Below are 19,853 nucleotides of genomic sequence, written 5' to 3'. Positions count from 1 at the left end.
AACCAAAGTTGAACCGAAATTGCATCGGAACTGTTATTAGTTCTCGGTTCAGGCCTTGCTTGGTTACAATAGTCTCTGTTGTCAATAGAAAGCCGACGTCGACAAACAATTGGGTGGTATCAAGATCGTTCAGGAGCAGGCGGAGAGAAGGACTCAAGAGGCGGAGCAACGTCTTCAGGAACTCGTTCAGGGCCAGACAACCGCCGAGCAGGAGGCGCAAAGGGTTGCCCAGGCTCGTGCCGACCTGGATGACGTGCGGAAACAATTCGACGAGTCTAAAACCGAGAATCTGGTAACGAAAGACTCTCCTGCGCCTCTCTAATTAATCGTTTGAGTCCCAAGCAGCGCGATCGCGCAGTTCAGATTTTATGTCGAGAAAAGCCAACACATTTCGAGCGTTGTGGACAACTAGCGGTACATCACCGATTGTCGAAGTCGCGCGCTCAGATTTACTGACCCAAGTACATCTCCTTCTTTTATTGTAAATAATACATCTTACTATTCAAGAAACGCTATCGCGCCGATTAGGATTCATCGACATAAAATAAACGAAGCGCTATCACGCCGCTTGGGATTTATCGACATAAAATAAAAGAAGCGCTATTGCGCTGTGGAGCGTCGATAGCCCATCCGCGTTAATTATTAGTATAAATTTAATCTTTTATAATCGCTCGAGTCAAGGCCCACGGAAACTCGAGGTCCTTCCCACGCGTACCGAAGGGCCCGAGCCATCCTCGAAAGGGGGGCAATAAAACTTCCGAGTCCGAGCATTCTCAAAGGGTCTCTTTTCGAGGGTTTTCGCCGAAGGTCCGAGATGACGTCTGGCGAACAGATTTTTTAACTTTCTAAAAATTCCAAGGCCCGCTTCTGGCGACCAGACGTCACTCGAGGGTTTTTTCCGCGAATCCGCGGCCTACGTGACCGGCCGTTTCGCGAGTGCCTTCGAGGACGGAAACCCTTCGGGAATTTTTTCCCTGCCAATGAGAATGCTCGACTCGAGGTCCGACTTCCTCCCTCCACCGAGTTGGAGGGAGAACTATGCATTCGGATATTTTTTAAGACATTTTGTAAAAATCAGATACCAACCGAAAGTTGCTGAGACAACTTCGGATCTCAAAAACGTTGCCGAGTCAACTGAGAACATAATCCTTTCGTTGCCGAGTTAACGCAAGTCCAAAGTTAACAGTTGCCGAGTCAACTGACTACCTGCATAAAATCACACATCTTCCCTTGTCCGTAAAGGAAATATAATTTATTGTGTCACTAAAATCCGGAATAATTTCATTCAAAACGCGAAACCAGCTGCTGGCGGTTAATTCCCCCTTCAGCAAAACACTATTCGAGCCCGTCTTCCCCAGCCCGAGGATTTACGACCCTCGGGGATTGATTGACAATCGCGAGCTGGTTTAGTGTCGCAGAACACGCTGTTCGGGATTCTTTGACAGGGTTTTTTCAATACCCCCTGGGACTCAAACGGTTAAATACGGCGTCTCGACGATGCACCAACTCATATTTCTGCGACTTCCTTGATTTCAGGCCCTGATCGCCAAGATCGACTTCGTCGCCTCGGAAAAAGCCGCCGTGGAGGGTGATCTCCACGACCTGCTGGCCCAGAAGGAGGAGCTCGATGTTAAGATCGGAGAACTCGAGGCGGAGATCGCGCGGTCGCGAATCCAGCTGAAGACCGATGCCGAAGCTATGCTCTACGAATTGTTGCGTGGGTTGATGACGGGTTGTCACGCTTTCAGGTGATATGAAAGGGTCGTTTTGTATATATAGAACGTCAAAATATTTATAAAACTTTTCTTCTAACTATGTGCACCGAAGCATTTGAAACTTCAGCATGTGATTATGAAGGCTCTAAGGAAGAACGTCGTGTTCATTTCATTTAAAACAAAAAAATGTATTGGTTCTAGTCTGGGATAAATTGAAAATAAAAAAACGTTTTATTAAAACTGAAACTTCATGAGCACCACGTTCTTCTTTAGGGCCTCCATAATCACGTGCTGAGGTAAGGTAAGTGTACCAGTGGTCGAACACGTCCCAGGTACCGAACACCACCTTAAATATTTCCTTTTAGTAAGCATTCCGTGAATAATGACTGTTTGAACACTGGTACCTTCCACTTTTCCATCGTCTTCGCAGCATAAATAATGAATTACTCAATATTTACATATACATAGCATGTGTTTTGGAAATTAGAAATTCGGTTTTTACGTTGATTCAAGTCACCTGTACCTCGTATCGGTCTTTATGTGCTTAATCTTGATCTGAATCTGAACGGTGTCTTAAGTGTTCGACCACTGATACGCTACCTTACCTACAATTCGGTGCATTCAGTTTGGAGAAAAGTTTTATAAATATTTTGACGTTTTATATATATAGAATGACCCTTTCATGTCATGATTCAAGGTGATATGAGAACGGTGTCTGTAGGTCTAGTTTATGAAACATTTTTTTTCTAACCGAATGCACCGGATCATTTGAAATTGTACCATGTAAATATGGAGATCCTACGAAAGGTCTCGGCACTCGTAAAGTTTCAATTTTTTATATTCTTTGTGACCTAGTTTTTAATTTTTTATAATAAATTAATTTGCTTGCGTACCGGGGCCTTCCTTAAGGCCTCTACATTCACGTGGTAGAATTTCAAACAATTCGGTACATCCACTTCGCAGAAAATGTTCATAAACGATTGATCCCTCAAATGGAAATTTCATATCACCTTGTTTTTAATTTTTTATAATAAATTAATTTGCTTGCGTACCGGGGCCTTCCTTAAGGCCTCTACATTCACGTGGTAGAATTTCAAACAATTCGGTACATCCACTTCGCAGAAAATGTTCATAAACGATTGATCCCTCAAATGGAAATTTCATATCACCTTAAGGTGATACAAAAGGGTCATTCTATATATATAAAATATTTATAAAACTGTTCTCCAAATTGGATGCATCTAATAATTTGAAACTTCAGCACATGATTATGGAGGTCGTAGGGAAGAACATGGTGCACATGAAATTTCACTCAACGAAAAAAATATATGTATTCTTGGTTCTAGTCTGGCATTATTACAAAAATTTGGTATAAAAAATAAAATTTCATGAGCACCGCATTCTTTCTTAGGGCCTCTATAATCACTTGCTGAAGTTTCCATCGATTCGGTGAATCCAGTTTGGAGAAAAGTTTATAAATATTTTGACGTTTTATATATGTAGAATGACCCTTTCATGTCACATTAATAATTCGTTATACTTGAACGACCATAAGACATGACTCCTTAATTTAATATCGTTTTCTATTTTCAGTGAACTGTATCTCCGAGGCGGAAAATGTCCTTCAGGACTCAATGCAGAGAATCGACAATCCCGCGATATCGGCCGTGACGTGCACTCCGGATTACCTCGGAAGCCTCGTCGAGCAGACGCTGAAAACCGCCGAGGATCTCGACAGCGCTTACAAAAATTACGTGGCGGATCCTTCGCAAAGAGGCCCCCTGATTCGCACGACCATTCGCACTGCGTATGCTTTGGCTGTTTACCTAATTCACGCTAAATCGACATCGAACACGGCGACGGACATCGCCTTTGGCGATAGTAAGTTCAGCAAGCACTCCTGTGCATGCACGATTTTCTGAATCATTATCTAACACATTTTGACGAAAACGTGAACAATTTAATATGGCCCTCATGAGTTATTCTGACGTCAAAATTCAATATGGCCGACATGGCTTTACTGGATCTTAAGGTGAAGTGAAACACGTCGAGGAACTTGATCAACGTCGATAAAGAAGATTTTTGTAAATGCCTACGTTGCCGACGTTCGTTTTTATATCGACAGCTGGGTCTAATTATATTGGGTATTGTACCAAATGGCATATTCCACCTGTCGTTTTCGTACAATAATTATAAAGAAATCGAAGTAAAACTCCAGAAATCCTCTGGATTCATGCCTTCTGGGGCTCTAATTGATTGCAGAGGGACCCCCTGCGCCATCTGTGATTTCCAGGTCAATTAAATTTTCACTCCGAGACCTCGTATTCCCATCGTTTTAGCAAAGAAGCGTATATAACACTTTTTTTGCCTTTATCCCGTTCAAATACGAGTTTATCGATTACCAGAGTCTTCTAAATTGTCGTAAAATTGACCTGACCCTTTCGTTTCTCATATTAGAGCCTGCGATAATTGTATATTGATCGAAATATGAGAGCTCGACGCCATTTTGGTTTTGGTCTGGACTGAATTAAAACATTTTTTCGAAAAATCAAAATTCTATACGTGTCAGGACAATTCTTAGATGATCAGGAGTGATGTGTCAAAGTTTCGGACAGTTTGGTCCAATACCCTTAAAAAAAAGTGTTGTAATCGAATCGACTGATTTGAAGGATGTTTCACTTCACCTTAAGATGATATGAAATGTGCTGAGAAATTTAATCGACATTGATAAATTAAAATTCATCTATATCCTTTTTGGTGGTAACACCGTTTTGAATACTCATGTGGTAAAGTAAGCTACCGCGTCACGTTACCGACATTTATATTTATCTTGAAGTTTGTTATATTCCATGTTGACCATTATACGAAATGAAGCGTTCCATATGTCATTTCGGTAAAGGAATGATAAAGAGATCGATGTAAAACTGTTGAGATCCCGTGGATTCATGATTTTTGATATGCTAATGGACTAATGGCGCCATCTGTGACGCTAGTTGCAAGTCATGTTTTGCTGTAAAAACACGTATTACCCACGGAACAAGCCAGCGTTCCCTTGCAATCGTTCGTAAAAGTATTTTCCATATTTTCCCATCTGACTTTGCAATGTACCATTTCAATAGTGTTCTAAATTGTTCGAAGTAGGTCCCGAAACTCCTCATTTTCGAGGCTAAACTTACAAAAATCGTGAAACATTAAAAACTTGCATAGACGACGCCATGTTGGTTATGGTCCATGATAAATAAACTCATTTTTTATAAAATTAACTGAAACAGGACATAAACTAGAATCAACATGGCGTGGTCCGTGCACGTTTTGGATGTTTTACGTCTTTTGAAGACTTACATTCGAGAATGAAGAGTTTCAGGGCCTAGCTCGAACAATTTAGAATACTATAAAAATGATATTGGGTTGTTCGGAAAGTAATTTCGTTGTTTCCCAACAGACGACTTAATTTTTTTGTTCACGGCCAACTTCACACTTAAGCCGCATAATCATTATATATTTTAACAGCTGACCTAGCAAGGCTTGCTTGTGAAAAAGTTTGATTGATTCTACGCAGTAGTTTTTGGTTGGTACCCTTTCAAATATGGAAAGTGAAAAGCGGCATTTTCGGCATATTTTACTTTTTTACTATCGAAAAGGTAAAAATGCTGTTCAAGCAAGAAAAAAATTATCCGACGTGTATGGAGAAGATGTATTGACGGAACGCCAGGGTCAAAACTGGTTTGCAAAATTTCGATCCGGCAATTTTGATATCGAAGATGCCCCACGTTCTGGAAGGCCACTTAAAGCTGATGAAAACACAATAAAGGCATTAATTGATGCAAACCGGCGAATAACAACTCGTGAAATCGCTGAGAGATTAAATTTATCGAATTCGACCGTTCGTGATCATTTGAAACGCCTAGGTTTAATCTCAAAGCTCGACATATGGATTCCTCGTGTTCTTACGGAAAGAAATTTGTGTCATCGCATTGACGTCTGTGATTTGCTTCTCAAACGTCAAGAAAATGATCCATTTTTGAAGCGCATCATCCCTGGGGACGAGAAATGGGTTGTCTACAACAATGTTACACGCAAGAGATCATGGAGTAAAAAAGATGAACCGGCTCAAAGAACTTCGAAAGCCGAAATTCATCAAAAAAAGGTGATGGTATCTGTTTGGTGGGATTTCAAAGGAATTGTTTTTTTTTGAGATTCTACCGAACAACACAACGATCAATTCTGAAGTGTACTGTCACCAGCTGGACAAATTGAATGATTCACTTAAACAGAAGAGACCAGCATTGATCAATAGAAAAGGTGTAGTGTTTCACCAAGATAATGCGAGACCTCATACAAGTTTCTTAACTCGCCAAAAGCTTCTACAGCTTGGATGGGATATACTGCCACCCCCACCATATTCTCCAGATCTGGCATCTTCTGATTATTACTTGTTCCGGTCTCTACAAAATTTTTTAAACGGTAAAACCTTTACTTCAAATGAGGTCAAAAATCATCTGGATCAGTTTTTTTACAGCAAAAATCAAACATTTTATGAGCGTGGAATCATGCTACTGCCATAAAGATGGCAAAAGGTATTGGACCAGAATGGACAATATATAATTCAAGAAAATATTTATTCGCTATAAGAAAATCGTCTTTCATTTTCATAAAAAAAAAAAAACGAAATTACTTTCCGAACAACCCAATATATTACGCAATCAGATGGGAAAATATGGAAAATGTTTTCACCAATTATTGCAAAGAATGCTGGCTTGTCCCATGGGTAACACATGTTTTTAGAACAAAAATTTAATTGCAGCTAAACGTCACAGATGGGGCTGTTCGCCCATTAGAGTGTCAAAAGTCATGAATTGAAAATCGACAGTTTTACATCGGTCTCTTGATCATTACTTTACCGAAATGACACACTGACCGCTTCATTCCGTATAATTCTCAACGTATAGTGTAACAAACTTAGATAAACATAAATGTCGGTAACGTAATGCGCCAGCTTATGTTACCACTTGAGTATTCAAAACGGCGTTACTTCCGAAAAGGGTATAGATGAATTTTATTATATCGACGTTGATTAAATTTCTCAGCGCCATTCATATGTGCCCATAATTATGAAAGTGGTCTAAGTCAAAATTAAAAAAAAAAATGAGTTTATCAGTTATTTCACGCCATATTATTTCAAACGAAATTAATTCAATGTAATTTCGCAACAAAAAATATATGACTTAGACCACTTTCATAATTATGGGCACATATCACCTTAACAATTTTACTAAAAATGTACGCTTGTCAAGGACTGGCAGACGAGTGCAAACAATTGGGATCGCAAGGACTGATTATGCTCAGCTACGTGAAGGAGAAGTCGCCTCTGGCCAGCGAGCAGATCGCTAGCGTGAAAAACCAAGTGAAGAAGATTTCCTTGCTGGTCGACTCACTCTCTAGTGGTCAAGGCAACATCGAGTCCATCGGAGACCTCGTGGAGAATGAGCTCTCCGGCATGGATGCTGCGATAGAAGAGGCCGCCAATAGGATACAGGTGATTTACCGCGAGATGGTCAATTCTCAGTATATATGTGCCCATAATTATGAAAGTGGTCTAAGTCAAAAATTAAAAAAAAAATGAGTTTATCAGTTATTTCACGCCATATTATTTCAAACGAAATTAATTCAATGTAATTTCGAAACAAAAAATATATGACTTAGACCACTTTCATAATTATGGGCACATATAATAGTCGATACCTTGATCTCTGGTAACTCCATCTTTCCAGGACATGCTCAAAAAATCTCGAGTAGCCGACTCCGGCTTGAAACTGGAGGTTAATGGGAAGATCCTGGACTCCTGCACGGAGCTGATGAGGTGCATCAGATTGCTCGTCAAGCGGTCCAGATCGCTGCAGACCGAGATCGTGGCACAAGGAAAGGTGAATAGACTGCTGAGGTGTTACCTTACGTTAGGAACCTAAATTGAGACCCAAAAACCTATTCCTTTCGTTTTTAGGGCACCGCCTCCGCTACGGAGTTCTACAAGAGGAATCACCAGTGGTCCGAAGGCCTTATTTCCGCAGCCAAGGCAATCGCCATGGGAGCGAACTTCTTACTGTGCGTGAACGTTCAATTCGCCGCATTTAACCGTCCGCGTGGAGACGCGTAGCGTACGCTACATGGACAGGAATAGAGGGACCGGGCATTTGTCCGCGAGGTTGAAGCCTAATAGTCGGCCATATTGGCACGTTCAAGTTTTAAAAATCACAGAGTCAAATAAAGCGGTAATTTAACGGCGTTCACCACCAAAGTGGGGACGATGACTTCCACCGCTAGATGGCATTAGCATCGAATTCGGTGGGAGGTAACCAAAACGTACTTTCTCGCTCGGATGAGGGAGATGCGACGCATAATGGGCGGTGTTTAGCAACGGGCGAAAAATGTGTGCGTATTATGCACGTATAGGACTCACCCAACGGCTAGACGCCTCTGAACTAGGCGCCGAAACGTGGGTGACCCCCGGCCACCCGCACACGCCAGTTGGACGCTCCGCCTAGAGTCGGCAACGGTTGCCAAGGAATGCCCAAATTCCTCGCGAGAAAGTCGAAAATCCTGAAAAAGGTGCTCCACGGGGACAACGATTTTGAGCGTATTTCTCAACCGATCGAGTTCAACGGGTGCTCGTTTTAAAGATAAAATGTTAACGTGTGTTTATATGGAAGCGATTTTCGATCGAGCACCTCCTTCCTAGTTAAAAGGGCATTGAAATTATGTCGTTGCACTTTTTTTTATATGAAAATGACCACTTATCGAAAATCGCTCCCTTATAAACACAGGTCAACGTTCCATCTTCGATATGAGCACTCGTTAAGCTCGATCGGTTTAGAAATACGTTTGGAATCGTTGTCCCCGTGAGGCCCTGCAAAATCACTGGAGTGGTGAGCGCCCTTAAATATGACAAATTGAACATTTTCAATTTTGTCGTTCTCTAAAAACGATCAATACTCCGGGTGGTTCGCAGCTCCAAGAAAAAGATTGGGAAGGTGAAGAAAAGGAAACAAAATGAACCCGTCGTTTCGTTTCGGGTGTAACTCGAAAAATTGCTTCTTTTTAAATTTAGTAACGTTATTTTCAATTCTGAAAAGGTAACAAGTAAAAGAACAGTGGCGTATGTTAGAATATCTACGAGTAATTATCTGTTACTATTAACTGTAGAGAAAACGTTTAAAAACCTAACCTAGACCACAATAGTTACAGCTTTGGGTTTAAATTTCGTTGTTTCTTTTTTCATTTTACTCTCAGGGTAAAAAGTAGAAGGGCCTATTCAAATCTCGTGCCACGTTTTGACATGGTAGTATAGTTGTCCCCCCGTGTATAAGTTACCGTCTTATGCCCAGACCCCTCTATTCCTGGGTCCATGGTTAGAGTTCGAAAATTGTCGGTAACATTAAATTGGAGAAGGTAACTGTGAAACATACCGTAAGTTACCGGGAACATTGAGAATTTAAGAGAACGTTAATTTTGTTATTTATACTTTGGGTTTCTTCGTTTAAATAACTTTTTTTTTCCAATCAACTTCAAAGTTCAAGCTAAAGAGAAATAATTACTATTAGAAAATATTGATTATAGGGTGGTATTTACTTCCAGCTAAAAATATTCACGTATGTACAACTTCACGGAAAATTCCATGCGATTTGTTTCAAACAAACTGATATTTCATTCTGCGACGAAGCGAATGGGAGGTTTTGATTGGCTACGGAGAGCGTACAACGGAAATTCCTCTCTACGATGTTTCTCTATAGCTAATCGAAACCTCTCGTTCGCTCTGTTGAAAAATTTAAATTCTCATAATTTCTCGATAAAAAAGGCTTTGGAGAAATTACCGATAAGTTACCGGGAATTTCTCTTCGTTTCTGACGTAACTTACTGGATTTAGAACTCTATCCATGGTACTCTACAATTTGATTCTTTCCAGGGAGGCCGCCGACAAAGTCGTAACAGGAGGCGGGAAGTTCGAGCAGCTCGTGGTCGCGTCTCAAGGAATCGCCGCGTCGACGGCCCAGCTAGTCGTGGCCAGTCGGGTGAAGGCTAATCGCAACAGCGAGAACTTGTCGGCGCTTTCGGAGGCCTCCAGGGAGGTTACCCGGGCCACGGGAAACGTCGTCGCTACTGCAAAGAGTTGCGGCCAACTTGTCGAAGAAAACGGTACTATACGTAAACGTTATCTGAAAGTCTTTTCCCCCTGGGCTCCTATTCTCGAGTTCGTATAGATTTTTATTTGCATACGACTAGATACGCATTAAAAATTTTGCATTGTTGCGAATTCGCGTCATTGGTCGACGTTTGGAAGTCGTGGACGAAACTGTCAGTTTCGCATGCAAAAGTTGATCGTATGAACTCGAGAATCGAATTCCTGGTATGTAAGGTATGCACTAAATATAAGGTATCCAAAGTGTGCCCAAACCTTAGGCATCTAAGGCATCCTACGGTACCTATGGTAGCTCGATATACATGCCAAATTCAAGATATCCGAGGGATCCAAGGTATTTAACCCTTTCGTTACCTTGGACGAGATATCTCGCGACTCNTCTGGTCCAATACCTTTTGCCATCTTTCTGGCAGTAGCATGATTCCACGCTCATAAAATCTTTGGTTTTTGCTGTCAAAAAACTGATCCAGGTGATTTTTGACCTCATTTGAAGTAAAGGTTTTACCGTTTAAAAAATTTTGTAGAGACCGGAACAAGTAATAATCAGAAAGTGCCAGATCTGGAGAATATGGTGGGGGTGGCAGTATATCCCATCCAAGCTGTAGAAGCTTTTGGCGAGTTAAGAAACTTGTATGAGGTCTCGCATTATCTTGGTGAAACCCTACACCTTTTCTATTGATCGATGCTGGTCTCTTCTGTTTAAGTGAATCATTGAATTTGTCCAGCTGGGGACAGTACACTTCAGAATTTATCGTTGGGTTGTTCGGTAGAATCTCAAAAAAAAAAAACGATTCCTTTGAAATCCCACCAAACAGATACCATCACCTTTTTTTTGATGAATTTCGGCTTTCGAAGTTCTTTCAGCCGGTTCATCTTTTTTACTCCATGACCTCTTGCGTGTAACATTGTTGTAGACAACCCATTTCTCGTCCCCAGGGATGATGCGCTTCAAAAATGGATCATATCCTTGACGTTTGAGAAGCAAATCACATACGTCAATGCGATGACACATATTTCTTTCCGTAAGAACATGAGAAATCCATATGTCGAGCTTTGAGATTAAACCTAGGCGTTTCAAATGATTACGAACGATAAATTTAATCTCTCAGCGATTTCACGAGTTGTTATTCGCCGGTTTGCATCGATTAATGCCTTTATTGTGTTTTCATAAGCTTTAAGTGGCCTTCCAGAACGTGGTGCATCTTCGATATCAAAATTGCCGGATCGAAATTTTGCAAACCAGTTTTGACCCTGGCGTTCTGTCAATACATCTTCTCCATACACATCGGATCATTTTTTTCTTGCTTGAACAGCATTTTTACCTTTTCGATAGTAAAAAAGTAAAATTTGCCGAAAATGCCGCTTTTCACTTTCCATATTTGAAAGGGTACCAACCAAAAACTACTGCGTAGAATCAATCAAACTTTTTCACAAGCAAGCCTTGCTAGATCAGCTGTCAAAATATATAATGATTATGCGGCTTAAGTGTGATGTTGGTCGAAAAAAAAAATTAAGTCCTCTGTTGGGAAACAACGAAATTACTTTCCGAACAACCCAATTGAATGTCCCTTTTATATCACCTTAAGGTATCAAGATATCTAAGGCATCTTATGGTATCCCGGGTATCTATTTTAAGGTATCCATAGTATCTGGGGCATCTTAAGGTATCCGAGATATCTAAAGCGTTCTAAGGTACCCAAAGTAGCTCAAGGCGAGTGCTGATTTCAACATATCTTAAGATTTCACGAGATATGTGCCAAATCTAAAATATCTTAGGCATCTTAAAGTAGCCAAGGTATCTAAGCGTCATATAGCAACCAAGGTATCCAAGTCATCGTAAAGTATCTCAGGTCGCTAAAGATAAACGTTAACCTTAAAATGTCGTAGGCATCTCAAGGTACACCGAGTATGTAGAGAAAACCTTCATGTTCGTCGGTGTATTATTAGCGTAAGTTACTGCAGTTTCTTCGTTAAAATCCTTCAAAACAAAATCGCACGAACTTCCTCCTCAACCTAATCTCTACAAAAACTGCCTTCTATGCATACAAATTTAGCCAAATACATTTACCTTTCCTCAGTTAATTGTAAAAACAGCTCAAATCGCGTTTTCTTCGCGAACAGCATAAATGAACTATTTTTGCCAGATACGATGGAACCATGGTGCCATTAAAATGATATGAAAGACGCTGAGAAATTTAATCCAGGTCGATAAATTAAAATTCATCTATGCTCTTTTTGATAGTAATGCCGTTTTGAATACTCAAGTGGTAACAAGTTGGCGCGTCACGTTACCGACATTTATATTTATGTTGAAGTCTTTTATAGTCTATCGTTGAAAATTATACGAACTGAAGCGTACCATATGCCATTTCAGTAAAATAATGATGAAGGGAACGATGTAAAACTGTCGAAATCCCGTAAATTCATTATTCTAACGACTGTTTAAGAGCAACGTCGCCATCTGTGACGTTTAGCTGCAACTAAATTTATGCTATAAAATCATGTGTTAGCCCCGAGACAAGGTAGCATTCTCCTGCAATCGTTGGTGAAAGTATTTTCCATATTTTCCCATCTGACTCTGTAATGTCCATTTCTACGGTATTCTAAATTGTTCGAGCTGGGTCTTGAAACTCTTCATTTTCAATTCTAAGCCCCCAAGAAGCGTAAAACATCGAAAGCGTGCACGGGCTACGCCATGTTGGTTCCAGTCCATGATAAATAAATAAATTTTGGAAGAAAAATGAAATTTCACGAGTTTCAGGACCAACTTTAGAGCCTTCTATGCCCGTGGTAAAATTTGAAACGAATCGGCACCCTCAATTCGGAGAATACTTTTACCAACGATTATCTCTCAGATATCTATAGGCTGACTCTTTCGTGTCATCTTAAAAATCTAAATTAAGTATTTTTGCCAAATATCACAGTACATTTTATTTCACGTAAGATATGCGTATTTTCTATGAATTATTATTTTCCTTAAAATCATAGTTTGTGTTGCGGATGTTCGAAAGAAAGTCTGAACGCGGGTTGCACTGGATGTGAGAGCCAAATTTGAAGACTGGTTAATTCTCGACGAAATCTCGAGTCAGGTCGGTTTTATGAGTTCGGGCACATGACTTGAATTCGTAACAGAAATAGTTTATTAACAATAACGAGTAAGTCCGATGACAATTGTAAAATATGACACTATGAACGGCGGCGGTCGCACGGTACAAATTAACGGGTGACTATTTGGAGTCGCGGTGAGACTTGATTGTCTCTGAGAGCAGGAGATGTCCGTCTCTCGCGGTGGAAGATTTGATTCTGAAGATGCCCAGAGGAACTTTGGTCCAGAGCGCTTTCGGATGCTGTCCTCTAGGGCGGAGTTTTTTACAAAGCGTTTACTGATAGGCGTAGAGAAATTAAAGTAGGATCGATAATCGAAAGTGATTGGTTAATGAGGACTGAGAAGGGGAAAAGTTAATGTTGTTTAAGAAGGCTTAGGTGGGGAATAACAAAAATGGGCTATAGGACTGGAAGTAAACGAATCATGGGCTAAAGGACCGCGGTAGTAGATAAGAGAGCGAAGCGCTAGAGTTTCTGTTTAGACATCCATTTAAATTATGAGCATAATACGTGACTGAATCAATGGTGCTACATGACATGAGAGACACGAGAAAGAATAAACGGAACTTGAAATACGGAAGAAATAGAACACCCCGATCGTTGCAGAGAGCATTCCAAATAATTCTAGCGTTATAATTATTAAATTATAAATTAGTCCTAGCAGTTTGTGTAAATCCGGTACTTCTTCCAACCAAATGGGCAAAATTAGAAGCTGAACCTAACCAAACGTGATATAATTAGAACCTAAATTTGAAAACGTAGGTTTATTTGGCGATTAGGTCGAGGCATAAATTCGGCGTTTTTTCCTTGAAATCATTAAAAAAATCCGTATGAAGTTGCCTCAACTTGCACTGACAATGAGTAAAAAAAAGTCACTATAAGAAAAAAGGGAATTCTTGCGACAAAAAGATTTTTACTTGTTACTATCAGCTAGTTACAGGCTTGATCGAATGAAATTAATATAAATTTTAAACTGTATTCAATTTTCTCAAGCCTAGTTTCGTCATTATTCGTTATGGAGAGCTTTTTTGTACAACATGCGTTTACAAATCGTCTTGGAATGAGAAGTTGATTTGTTTCAAAAAGTGACTTTGTGAAGCGAAGAAACCTGTGGAAGAATTAATAATACACTTGTACAGAAAATTTGGTAGATTTACACTTGTAAGACTAACGTTTCCTCTCAAAACTCATTTATCGGTGAACTCATTTTTTAATTAACTTGGAACAACATTTATTTGCCACTAACAATTTTTTATATCGAGTATTCAGACATTTGACTTAAATGCAATATTTTATTAAAAAAATTGATATAACTTTCAGTAATATTCTTAATGCTTGATGCAAAATTGCCATCATTTGACTTGCAACGCCGATGTTTCCCAAAAGGTCAATTTCACTGGAGCCGAAAAATTTCTTTGGCAAGAAACGGTTAGATTGCCACAATTTTGTCTAAAAAGTCGATATTTCGCCCAGGACAATTCCTCCGAAAGGACATTTTCTTGACTTATACCGTCACTCTTTCGTTATCCTTGCAGAGGATCTGGACATATCCGGACTCAGTCTGCACCAGGCCAAACGACTGGAGATGGAGGCGCAGGTTCGCATCTTGGAGCTGGAGCAATCTCTTGAAACGGAGAGATTACGTCTTTCGGCGTTGCGCCGCTATCACTACCAAATGGTCGACGATAACGAGAAGTAGAGGAAGTATGTAAGACGCGGAGCACGGCCCACGTGCTTCCGATCCCTTTAATTCTGACGTCAATGATAAAAAATTGTTTCGTTGCTCAATAACCGGGTACCGATTGCACAAGTTTCGTGTACCAAAGGTATGAGAAGATCTTTTATGCTTTTATACCTAGATAGACAAAGTGATACACAATTTGAATCAAATTTGCCTCATAAAAGATCATAAGTCATGATATTGCTTACGAGTCCGCATTTGGAATTTATATCTGCAGTGCACAGTGACGAACTAAAACTATGAAACAACGTTAAGGTGAAGTGAAACACCCTTCAGATCAGTCGATTTGAATACAACACTTTTTTTAAAGGGTATTAGACCAAACTGTCCGAAACTTTGACAACATCACTCCTGATCATCTAAGAATTGTCCTGACACATTCAAAACTTGGATTTATGGAAAGAATTTTTTAACTCAGCCGAGACCAGAACTAAAATGGCGTCGAGCTCTCATATTTCGATCAATATACAATTATCGAGGGCTCTGATATGAGAATCGAAAGGGTTAGGACAATTTTACGACAATTTAGAACACTCTATGAATCGATAAACTCGCATCTTAACGGGATAAAGATAAAAAAACTTGTTCAAAATTGTTTAGAATTTTACGTTTCGAATATGGCGGATGCTGCAGATGTACGATGCGTGTATCTGCTAGGGTATAAACGTCTTTTAGTGAACATGTAAACACGTACAAATTTTGAAGAAATAATTAATTTGGCGCTTGTTTTCAAACCTCTTTCGACTTAAGGTGAAGTGAAACACGTCGAGGAATTTGATCGACGTTGATAAAGAAAATTTTTCTAAATACCTTCGTTGCCGACGTTTGTTTTTATATCGACAGCTGTGTCAAATTATATTGGGTATTGTACCAAATGGCATACTCCACCTGTCGTTTTCGTACAATAATAATAAAGAAATTGAAGTAAAACTCCAGAAATCCTCTGGATTCATGCTTTCTGGGGCCCTACTCGACTGCAGAGGGACCCCCTGCGCCATCTGTGATTTCCAGGTCAATTAAATTTTCACTCCGAAACCTCGAATTCCCATCGTTTTGGCATAGAAGCGCATACAACACTTTTTTTGCCTTTATCCCGTTCAAACGCGAGTTTATCGACTACCAGAGTGTTCTAAATTGTCGTAAAATTGTCCTGACCCTTTCGATTCTCATATCAGAGCCTTCGATAATTGTATATTGATCGAAATATGAGAGCTCGACGCCATTTTGGTTCTGGTCTGGGCTGAGTTAAAAAATTATTTTGAAAAATCCAAATTTTGAATGTGTCAGGACAATTCTTAGATGATCAGGAGTGATGTGTCAAAGTTTCGGACAGTTTAGTCTGATACCCTTAAAAAAAAGTGTTGTATTCGAATCGAGTGATTTGAAGGAGGTTTCACTTCACCTTAACTCTAGAGCCACTCAGCTTCCTTATTACTTTCCGCACATGACATTTCGGTTTTGCAGATGCGCCAACATTGAACATTAATCTATATAAAATCCTCCAATGGACCGATTTCCCACCGAATGTTCGTAGATAAACATCATTCTTCTATCTGTCCTATAAAACCATAATCTGATACCCAGGTACCCAGTTATTGAACAAGCTTATAGACGACTTTTGTAACAAATATCTTAAAAATTGTAGGAGGCGAATCTACTATTAACAAGTGTGTATTTTCGTAGATTCACAGATTATTAATTGTTAATAATTATATATGTAAGCCTCAACGAGACGTATAGAAATTGGTCCAACTGTTCCTTTCTATGATCCTTGACCAAGTGCCCTTCCCGTCCACTGTTCGTAGGGACAGTCTTGGTCTAGCAGTATCAGTTGTTTAGGCAATGATCACGTCTTCTCGCCCGTGATTCTTACAAGGAAACATTCCCAAGTGTCCACCCCCGATCTTATTGATTTTCATATATGTCGAAGAACACAACAATCTAAGAGACACGTGTTTTTTTATATCTGCAATGGTCCACATTTAAGGGGTGAAACAACCCCGCAAAGTGGTCTGGTCTGGGCTGAGTTAAAAAATTTGGTTAAAAAATCAAAATTTTAAACGTGTCAGGACAATTCTTAGATGATCAGGAGTGATGTGTCAAAGTTTCGGATAGTTTGGTCTAATACCCTTAAAAAAAAGTGTTGTATTCATATCGACTGATTTGAAGGGTGTTTCACTTCACCTTAAATGATCTCTTTAATTGCAGGGAGCAGCGAGTAGAGGGAGAGATCGTCGCGCTGCTGTAGATAGCAACGAGTCAAAGGAGATTCATCGTAATGACCACACGTTACCACAGAATTCAACGAATTGCAGTTCCGGCACGAAGCCGCTATTTGATACGCCGTTTACACTTAGATATCCAGAGCTCGAGTTCTCAAGGGAATCGACGAATCGTCCTTGCTACCCGACCAAGCACTCCACCGGAAGATATATCAATGCGTCCTAAGTTATCGCAAACGTCGATTGTTTAAAAATCGACCCCGTTAACACAGCTCAGGCTCCAATGCCGTTATTCATCACGCTACGGTCACTGTCGAATGGGCTGCAATTTGGGTCGCAATTGCGAGTATTCATCTACAAAGAAAAATCAAGTTTAAGGGGATGCGAAAGTAGCATACGATGGGTCAGTCGTTCATGAAACTTTTCGCCGAACTGGGTACACCGAATGGGGTGAAACTTTACAACGTGAATATGGAGGCTATAAGGGAGGTTCTGACCCCCCGTGGAGTTTTATTTTTTATAAACAATTTTTAAGTGTTCTATAAACTAATTTCTTTAAATTAAAACTTTATGGGTGTCGGGACCTTCCTTATAGCCCCCATGTTTACATTGTGAAGTTTGGAACGATTCGCTGGATCCAGTTCGAAGAAAAATTTCATAAGCGAAACCCCTTTGACGCCACTTTCACGTCACATTAAGAGGGTGGAAAGTGACATCCGAGGAGTCAATCGTTTATGAAACCTTTCTCCGAACTGGGTGTACCGAATGGTTTCAAACTTTACAATGTGAATATGGAGGCTATAAGAAAGGTCCCGACACCCATAAAATTTCATTTTCTATAAAAAAAAATGTTGAAAATTTCTATAAACAAATTTAAAAAAAAAATTGAAATTGCATGGGTGTTGGGACCTTCCTTATATCCGTCATATTCAGGTTGTAAAGTTTGAAAGTATTTGTCACGTCCAGTATGGTGAAAAGTTTCATAAACAAGACCTCTCAAATGCTTCTTCGCGTCACCTTAATCCGTTTAATGGTGTAATACGGTAATCTTGATTTTGCCGAGATTTCCAAGGTCATTGATCGACGAACGGGTGGTTCTTCGAGAGCTTTAAGTATCGATTTTCATTGTCATTTTCCTTGCACTGAATTTAGTCCGTTTATGGTGAAACCTGAGGAAAATGTCGACGAAACGAATCGACGTTCCTCAGGTTTTTGGGTGACCATACATTGGTGGAAGTCTGTCCTGGTGAAGCACGCGGTTCCCTATTTTCGTGGGTGAGAGATTACAATATAAATATATATATATAAATGTATATTAATTAAGATAAAGTGTTCCGTTGCTAAGAGAAGCTCCGCTTGTAGAATTGACGTCTTTGCGGCGGTCCAATACTTTATATCGGTATTATTTCCTGCTCACTTGGCGATTCGATTGCACCAGGATTTGAGAACGTTCGAGTATCTTTACTCCGTTCGTGTAATGATAGAAACTGATGACTTTAATGTAACGAGAGGACAATTACGAGTACCGATCGTCGCAAGGAGCAATTTGAGCTTGCTAAGCGCTGCGCACGAACACGTGGATTTCTTTTTAACACTCATTTATAATGCATGATATGGCTAATAACAATGAAGGCTTAGCATTAATCTATTTGTGAAACGCTTTTGGATTGAATCGGCGGCTGTACGAATGCGAGGAACTCCTGGCTTGGATTTAATGCAACGTCCCGGTGGCGATTGTCCCCGGTTGGTATTCGTCGACCGTTCCCTAAAATTTATGAGATTTCTTACGCGTACCTGCGAGACACTCGCCCTCGGAATGTTGAAATTAATTGAGTCGGCTTACTTCCAAAAGCGTTTCTTAAGTAAATCTTGGAGCAACAGATGTGACGATGTCGAGAGCAGGTTCTCATCGCTTGGTACGTCACTTGACATCATCATGCACGAATGCTCCTCTCTGCGCTGCAACATTGTATAACGATTTGTAAAATATTAACGATCTTCTCTCGCAATTTAGTCGTATGCCTGCTTAATTCTGTCCTTGACCTACTAAACGTAAACTCACTCGAAGTACCTAATAACTCGTAGCTTGTAGAGGAAAGTGTTCATAACGTCAGGACTACGAACTACTGGCTGCCTAGAAAATGTGTGTTTCTGAGTAACATTTCGTGATAAGCGGCGACGAGTTCGTTAAATCACGAACTTTAAGGGAGAATGGTACGATTTAAGGTGAAGTGAAACACGTCGAGGAACTTGATCGACGTCGATAAAGAAGATTTTTCTAAATGCCTACGTTGCCGACGTTGGTTTTTATATCGACAGCTGGGTCGAATTATATTGGGTATTGTACCAAATGGCATACTCCACATGCCGTTTTCATACAATAAATATCAAGAAATCGAAGTAAAACTCCAGAAATCCTCTGGATTCATTCTTTCTGGGGCCCTAATTGACTGCAGAGGGACCCCCTGCGCCATCTGTGATTTCCAGGTCAATTAAATTTTCACTCCGAGACCCCGTATTACCATCGTTTTAGCATAGAAGCGCATACAACACTTTTTTTACCTTTATCTCGTTCAAATGTGAGTTTTTCGATTACCAGAGTGTTCTAAATTGTCGTAAAATTGTCCTGACCCTTTCGATTCTCATATCAGAGCCTTCGATAATTGTATATTGATCGAAATATGAGAGCTCGACGCCATTTTTGTTCTGGTCTGGGCTGAGTTAAAAAATTTGGTTAAAAAATCAAAATTTTGAATGTGTGAGGACAATTCTTAGATGATCAGGAGTGAGGTGTCAAAGTTTCGGACAGTTTGGTCTAATACCCTTAAAAAAAAGTGTTATATTACAATCGACTGATTTGAAGGGGGTTTCACTTC

The 19,853-nt window shown here is 40.0% G+C and overlaps 1 protein-coding gene across 2 annotated transcripts in view; it reads left to right on the top strand.

The window, feature by feature from the left end:
• The window catches only part of LOC105694393 (huntingtin-interacting protein 1), a 28,519-nt gene extending 11,070 nt beyond the window's left edge, over nucleotides 1-17,449 (top strand). For both annotated transcript variants that reach the window (XM_012415022.1, XM_012415023.1), the window contains exons 10-18: nucleotides 89-292; nucleotides 1,537-1,717; nucleotides 3,309-3,596; nucleotides 7,010-7,251; nucleotides 7,487-7,639; nucleotides 7,717-7,817; nucleotides 9,676-9,905; nucleotides 14,550-14,718; nucleotides 16,964-17,449. In XM_012415022.1, the coding sequence (XP_012270445.1) occupies nucleotides 89-292; nucleotides 1,537-1,717; nucleotides 3,309-3,596; nucleotides 7,010-7,251; nucleotides 7,487-7,639; nucleotides 7,717-7,817; nucleotides 9,676-9,905; nucleotides 14,550-14,713 (1,563 nt within the window). In that variant the 3' untranslated portion in view covers nucleotides 14,714-14,718; nucleotides 16,964-17,449. The remainder of the gene's footprint in view (nucleotides 1-88; nucleotides 293-1,536; nucleotides 1,718-3,308; nucleotides 3,597-7,009; nucleotides 7,252-7,486; nucleotides 7,640-7,716; nucleotides 7,818-9,675; nucleotides 9,906-14,549; nucleotides 14,719-16,963) is intronic.
• Nucleotides 17,450-19,853: the final 2,404 nt, after the last annotated feature.

This window comes from Orussus abietinus, unplaced genomic scaffold, assembly GCF_000612105.2.
Source record: "Orussus abietinus isolate OABI.00-Male unplaced genomic scaffold, Oabi_2.0 scaffold428, whole genome shotgun sequence".
In the NCBI taxonomy this organism is placed as follows: Eukaryota; Metazoa; Arthropoda; class Insecta; order Hymenoptera; family Orussidae; genus Orussus; species Orussus abietinus.
Note: the sequence above shows the minus strand (reverse complement) of the source record. Positions and strands in the feature narration are given on the sequence as shown.